Genomic DNA, 7,394 nt, shown 5'->3' with positions numbered 1-7,394 from the left:
TGAGGAACTTCAGCCTCTGTATATAGGACGCCCACTTAACCAGCTGAGCTATGTGTCAGTAGTTGGTAAACTTCTATATTAACACCTCTACCTCCTCAGTATGCAACGCACAGTCCAAAAAGGCAGATTGTTGTCTTGCACTTCCTCATTTTACTTTCATTTCAAGTGTTTGTTCTGTGAAGGCCTCTACTTCTTGAGTTGACCCATGGCTTCATACGTGATCCTTTACAACAACTCCGCCTGAAAATGTAAAAATCTTATCATAAACATTTTAATATAGATATATTTACATATATATGAAATGTAACGTGAAATGAACGTTTTATGAGTTCTGTATATTCATCAGCCATTGACAGTAATATTATATTATATATACACAAAAATGTCAAAAGAGTCATGTCAGTAAAGTGAAGTAGCACAGTAGGACCCCTCCATTTTACATGTGGTAAAATATTAGGTGCACTTTAACTGTAACAGTCCCCCACATCACCACCACCCACTATGATCTCAGTATTATTCATTATTACCTTTTTATTTAAACAAAAACAGAAAATGTGGGAATATTCATACATGTAGAACTTGCTATTGGATTGTAGCAATACTGTTGGATTAGAGTGCATAAACCTTCACATTCTTACCGAATAAGGGGCCTGTGAGAATATTTAGGAGCTGGAACTCTAGTCAGCATAGAGGGATTATCTTTAAATGATCAAAATCATGACGTATACTCACATTTACGTATTTAAACAGTGAATAATAATACTTTCTGAAATTCTCAAGGATTCTTTCTTGGGATTATTTTATTACTTTATTATTATTACTAATTTGAATTTGGTTGCAAGAGAAATGCATTTTTGTAACAAGATTTTTTTTAAATTTGTTTTGTTTATTTTGTTATTTAGTGTAATACATTTGGAAACTGTAAAACCATCAGCAACAACTGCCAAGATGTAATTAGATTTCAAGCCTTTGAGGATGTTCAGCCTAAATTTCAACCCAATCTTTTTGTTAACTGATCTAAATCTACCGATACTGACCCACAGCTATGTGCAAACAAGCCTAGGAATCTGTGTGACTGTAAGTGAAACTGATGGTATGGAGAGATTTGAAGTACCCCAAACAAGGAAACAGAAGTGAGTCACTAAAACAACTGCGTGGGATGGTGATTAACGTGGGGGTACAACATCCTCTGTTATGGGCAGATGTTTCTTTTTTATGGACAAAAAATATTTGCACAACATAGCAAAGCACCAAAGAGAATTACAACCAGAGAAGGGCAGCGGCCATACTGACAGACAGCTACTTAGTAAGTGTTACACACATTCCTCCTTTCATCAAACAGCAGCTCAGTGAAATGCAACAGAACACAACAAGATGATTATGACAATATTTGCTGCGATTTGGATTTTAGCATTTTGTAAAAGGAAAGCATGGTTGTTTCAATTCTCCACCTCATGTTAAAACAAATAGATGAGTCACTGGAACTCGTAAATGTTTATGGAGTTGAACCGACTGCTCAATCCCACGTGTTTTAAAAAAAAAAAAAACCTTAGTTCAAACAAAGACATTAGAGTCAAAGAGTTAGAACTTTGCATACAAGCTGCATGTGAGTGATGTTTGGATAAATGAGCTTCTGACAAATGATTGACAACTGAAGTAAAATCCAGTTCCCCAACCGGTGAGCAGACCTTTTGAAAATAAGGTTTTAGATGGCCTTGCTCAAGTCATCAAGTTGCATTGACAAATAATTTGAACTCAAGATTACTAAAACATGCCTAAATGCTGTTACAAATCATAGCTTGCACATTCAATTCTGTGAAACAGGCAACAGACTACCAGCAAGTCCATCTGAGAGCCACGACTCAGTTATTACTGATATATAAAAATGATAAGACACAACTTCTACAAACAGGTGAATTTATTTTTCAAAAAACAAAAACCTATATACATTATATACAGACACACCCCAAACAATAACAAAAAGATGACACATTGTAATACTATGCACAGAATCTCTTAATCATAACGGATCAGCCTTCAATTTTACAGTGTATTGTAATCTCTCAGCAGAAAGGCACACTTCTTGGTCACAAACACACTTAACATACACAATACTGCATTTGCAAGAAAGTCAACATGTGCTTTATTCTGGGATGTGCTCTGATAAATAACATTGGTCTTGCAGTGCTTCAATTTATTTTTTTTCCATAAATAAAATAGTTTTAAAAAAATGTACAACAGCAATTACCTCTACTACAACTGCCTCTGTTCACTGGCAAAGATCTGTATTCTACTTCACTCAAAGAAGGAACTTTCTGCAACTTGAAAAACCAATCTTGATACATGCAAGACTGCCACCTATACCAGCCTGCGCATCATTTTGCAGCCATCTTGTGTCCTCAAGACAAAACCCCCCCCATAGTCCTCAGTTTAAGATGCCACTGGAAACAACCTGGAGTCCAAGACCTGTAGCCCATTTCCCCCAGTGTGTAGATCAATACTCCAATGAAAAAGTGCTCAAATGACGAGAAGGCAGTGCTTCTCCATGTTGGGTCCCCAATGGTGTCGGTGTATTGGTCATCGGCAATTAGCTTTGTTACATGAGCAGTCTGTTGAGCAGAAGCAGTAGGATTACACACTGTACAACATCTACCTAATAAATGTCACTTACAGCACAATCTCCTAATCTTTCATACCGTTTTCTTGGTTTCACCTCCCAGCCATCACGACATTTTACAAAAGTCAAAGACTCCCCTGGAGCGATGTCAGTTTTTGAAGGGTCTTGTGCACAGAAAGTAAACCTAGAACACAAAAGGCGAAATTAGGGTTTGCTCAGAGTAATAAAACTTTGTTTTCCACTACAGCAGGTCTGCGCATGCTTACTTCTTCTGCGTCTCTCCAGCCTTCACGCGGATCCGCCGAACTTCAAGTACAGGTTTGGGAGGCTTGGCGTTCCAGGCCCATAAAGTGCTCTTGAAGGTCTTCCAGACAGAGTTCCACGATTCAGAGTCTCCCTCCCAGCTCAGACTGATCTTTAACAGATCACCAATCTCCTTCTCAGTGAACACCAAGAAGGTGTTTGTCAGGTTCAGACCAATTTTGTCATCGTGGCTGTACAAATAGGAGAAAATAAGGTAAGCCACGTGTCCATGTGAAAAGTTTTAGCAGTTGAGTGCACACAAGACAACCTGTTCTGCATTGTTAAAACAAATAGCAATTTCAGACAAAAGAAATAAGTGACACATTGCCATGCCATTACATTTATAGAAACTTGAGTTGACAAACTGGAGTTCCTCCTTCAGTCTGAGCTTGTTGTACATCACAAATCTGTGCGACTGACACTTTGAAAAGGTCAGTACAAACAAGACGCTAGTTCAAATTCCAAAATCATGTCGTAACTTTTTTTTTAAGCTCTTCTCTGTACAGCATGCATAGAATTTCGCTGACAGGTTGTAAAGATGAGTGCAGCAAAGTTATTTCATGCAAGTTCAGGAAAAGGCATTCTGAGAAGAGACTTGCTCAGCAGGAATGATTAAGATTTTGAACTTACACAACAAGTATTTTTGCTGTGTCATTGTGGGCACCGTACAGCTTGACGTAAAAGGTGGGATCGGCATGATCCGACTGTTTCCTGTTGAAAATGTGCATCTTCATCTGGTAGTGGTAGCCTTAAAGAAAACAAAAACAAAAAAAAGCACTGTTAATGCTTAATCCACTGGTGGCGTGGACAGTAGCAACACATGAATCATAAAACACAAGGGTAAAAAGGTTATGATAGTTGCTTATCACTTTTTTTAAAAGATAGGATTAACATATTCTCATATCCTTGTAGCTCACCTCCAAAGGGAGTGTCGGCGCGAGTCTTCAGATACATTTTACTGTTGCGCCTCTTGCGCATCTTTCTGGAATTGTAGCCAATGTTGTTGCAGCGGTTTTTGCGACAGCTGAGGCAGATGCCCTTCTTGAAGCGATCCGGGCCAGTACACTGGAATGCAAAGCTCATGTGCTCCTTGTTCATCAGGGAGTCCACAAACAGGTGTACAGCTCGCTCGTGTTCACACTTCATCACCTCCATGAAATCTGGAGAAATTGATCATTTAAAGTGTAAAATTTAGTATTTTAGACCCAGTAGTTCAATTCTACACAGCTGGATCTGACAAAAGGCCAGTTTTCTTAAGCACTCACTTCCTGCCACTGCCAGCACGTCACCAAGTCCACAGCCAGGTTGCACTTCACCACCATTGGGATAGATATCAATATCCCCAATTGGCTGCTGGATTCCGATGCTCACACCCAAAGCTTCTCGAGTGTATGTGTGAAGAACATCTACAAAGTCTGCATCATCTGGAGAGAGGCGCTTCTCCTCCTCTGCACCCTCAAACATTGGTCCAGCTGGGTCTAGACCTACAAGAAACGACAAGGATGTCAGGCAAATGAGGCAGTGCCCTCACAGAGATTCGCTTTTCCAGTGACTTATGATGCAGCCGACTTACCTGTGATTCTGCCAATAGTCCCTTCTACATAAGTTCCTGCATAGCCAGCTACATGGGCACCTAAACTGTAGCCAATCAGGTGCACATTCTTAAGAGGGAGCTGCAGCTCATCCTGTTCAAAGAAAAAATAAAAAGAAGCACTTAGCAGCTGCTACACAGTGAAAACTTCCTGGGTTTCAGCCAGTAAGGAGTTGAGCCTGCAGTTGAGTAAAAGCTGATTAAAACCAAGCAGAATCCACTGACAGACCCTTTCCTTCCATGCAACCATCCGTCTCAGCTCATCTCTGTGAAAAAGTCTGTGTGCACTTATCATTATGTGCCGATCTAAATTAATGACGGTTCTGATAAATGAAACCTTGTTAAATTTACTTCAGATAAACAAATTCTTAGTAATCCCAGAGCTGAAAAAAGCAAAGATGCCATTTAAACCAAAATATCATGTATACCACGGTGCAAATACAACGTGGCAGAAAAAGGTGCAGAAACACTCCTGTTGTAGGAAATTAAATGAAAGGAGTTTTAGGCCTTTGAACTCAGTTGATCACCCACCCCATAAACCCCCCCCCCATCATTCCCTAAAGTCTTTATTTGCCAAGAGAGCTTAGGTCACATGCGCTCTATAAATCACTGTTAGGAATCTACACGTGTCCACCTTACAGACTACAAACACGTTGCCTATTTGAAACAAAAATATGCAGAAGCTGAGGGGTTTATTCATAAGCAAACTGTGGGGTTTAGTAGAATGTGTGAAATTAAAGAAACTGATGAACGCCCATAGAAAGTGGGGGGTGGATTGGTATGGTTTGTTTTTTCCTGTTTCAGCAGAAGCCATCAGAGGAAGTGTGTGGGTGCACACGACTGTACATACCTGAAGCCAGTTGAGCATGGCAGCAATGTCGAGACCAACGCCGTTCGTATGGTTCACTGCATCAGGGTATAGCTGCTGAGCCATGGGTAGCCAATCAACCACCACCACATTGGCCTCATGTTCTCGCTGCATCACCGCAGACACCAGCTTGTGCATCCACCGTTCAAACATGCCGCTCATCTGAGATGAGAGATTAAAGAAGAAAAAGGAGTCAGTCTTTCATGGAAACTGAGCTCTTCAATAAACCAGAGTACCTCCATCCAAAACTTAAGTTTCCTTTATTTTGAGGTTGGACTGAATCACAAAGATACAAGTAAACAACTGGAAATGAAGGTTTAACAAGTGGGGGAAAAAAAAAAGTGTGTACCGTCCAGCCATGGATGATGAAGATAGTCTTGGCCGTAGCATTGAAGCCACATTCTTCTAGACAGGTCTTCTTGCCAGTCTGCAGGTAGCAGCCCTCCTGCTCTAGATCCAAACTCTTCCTCATGTTGTACTTGACCACGCCATGGAGAGCGTTGCTGTCTGAGAACTCATCCAAACCCCCATCCTCGTCACCTGAGGGGAAAATTGTAGATTACATTGGATCAAGGTCAAGAATTTTTTTTAAATTTTTTTTTTTTTTTTTAATTTCCTCATGTGACGCTTTGATCATCATAATTTCTTTATCAGAAAAAAGGTCAGCCAGCCCTGATACTCGCAAAGAGCGACCGAGGAGAAACATCTGCTACAATAATTGCTGTTGAGCTCAACTTGGACTGAAGACGCAGAGCCAAAGTGTCACAACCTCCCGGCTTCCATTTCATCCCCGACACAGCTGCAGCTTGTAATCACGTCAGACTTTTAACACACTGCTCTCGGGCTTTAGGCCAAAACTGAGCAATTACACCATTTGCTTTAAAAAGCCCTGTGAAGCGGTTCAAAGAGGATGCTACGAACCGATTGACCTCATCTGAGGGATGAGTGACTGACAGCTTGTTTAGATTAATTTCCAAGCGCAGAAGCGTTAGATCACAACTTAATTGCCCCCCCTCCAAACAAGAACACCATTTGGTAATTGGCCGCACAGATCAAAATGACTTCAACTGAGCTGGTCCGTGGTAAAGCGCGGATTCAGCGGAACATCTTTCCAAATAGTTGACATAGACGGGGCTTTGTATTTCCACCCGTTGGAGCTTCGTTTCAAGACTCCTGGTGCTTGCCCAAAAAGGACACGTCGCAGTCTTGGCTCGTTAATCCATGCCCGTTTTTCTGGTTCGCTCAGCCAGCCACACTTGTTCTCATGTGGAATACAATAAATCCACCTCAGTCGGACAGAAAAGGGGCGAAATTTGGAGATTTAGGGCAAATTAAAAAAAAAGGAAAAGTAAAATAATAAAGTGACCCTACAAATTTGTTCTCGTTTGGACAATTTCACGCACCGCTTCTATGTGGTGTCACATCGATCCACTTCAGTTGGATACAGAGAGAAACGAATGAAAAAGCAATGAATGAAGAGCGTCTTACCTCTGAGAACAGCGGAAGAGCAGAGCGCAGAAAAAGACTGAAGGAAAATCCAGAGTAAAACGGCTTTATGATTCATTCTCAGTAACAATCAAAAGAGCAGCGATTAAAAACTTTTCGTGAGTCTAAAACGTCTTATTTCCTTCTTTGTCTCGTTGCTTTATATATCTATATTTAGCGTTTGAATCCAGTGGTGACAAAGACCGGTGCGCGCGCCTCCGAAAGCACCAGAAGTGTTTAACTTGCCTCTTGGCGTGTCTTTTGAGTTTTAAATAGTTTTTCCTTTTCAGTCATCTGATCATCGGCTGATCTATCGTGGATCTTATTGGTCAAGCCCCCATTTGTTTACGTTGAAGGCGTGGCAAAGTTGAATGAAGTAGTAGTATTCTCACGTTGCGGGGTGTGGAAGCTACGCAGGCGCCGTGGTTTGCTCAGTATTGCTGGGAAGGTCATTTAACGCACGCCATTGTCTTCTAACCCGATTCAGTTGTGTGTTAAAATGGCCAGTAAACGAGTGGTTAAAAAGGGTA

General features: G+C 41.0%; 1 protein-coding gene across 1 annotated transcript; it reads right to left on the bottom strand.

The window, feature by feature from the left end:
• Positions 1-1,900: 1,900 nt before the first annotated feature.
• Positions 1,901-7,053, bottom strand: lipg (lipase, endothelial). The gene is made up of 10 exons (XM_072387538.1): positions 6,868-7,053; positions 5,729-5,919; positions 5,362-5,541; positions 4,494-4,605; positions 4,186-4,404; positions 3,838-4,080; positions 3,551-3,668; positions 2,884-3,111; positions 2,697-2,801; positions 1,901-2,609 (listed from the first exon to the last, which is right to left on the bottom strand). Exons 1-10 carry the CDS (start codon positions 6,941-6,943, stop codon positions 2,597-2,599), a joined length of 1,485 nt encoding a protein of 494 aa, XP_072243639.1. The 5' UTR covers positions 6,944-7,053; the 3' UTR covers positions 1,901-2,596.
• Between the last annotated feature and the right edge of the window lie 341 nt (positions 7,054-7,394).

Source organism: Leuresthes tenuis, unplaced genomic scaffold (genome assembly GCF_036924035.1).
Source record: "Leuresthes tenuis unplaced genomic scaffold, fLeuTen1.0.hap1 SCAF_6, whole genome shotgun sequence".
Taxonomy (NCBI): domain Eukaryota; kingdom Metazoa; phylum Chordata; class Actinopteri; order Atheriniformes; family Atherinopsidae; genus Leuresthes; species Leuresthes tenuis.
This window is presented reverse-complemented; position numbering and strand designations above follow the sequence as displayed.

What these genes read in the sequence shown, in the direction of transcription:
- lipg (XM_072387538.1), bottom strand. Translation starts at nt 6,943, where the DNA reads ATGAATCATAAAGCCGTTTTACTCTGGATTTTCCTTCAGTCTTTTTCT. An exon ending in TCATCATCCATGGCTGGACG is followed by an intron (nt 5,542 to 5,728) that starts GTACACACTTTT and finishes CTCTCATCTCAG; the next exon opens with ATGAGCGGCATGTTTGAACG. An exon ending in ACAGCAAAAATACTTGTTGT is followed by an intron (nt 3,112 to 3,550) that starts GTAAGTTCAAAA and finishes CTATTTGTACAG; the next exon opens with CCACGATGACAAAATTGGTC.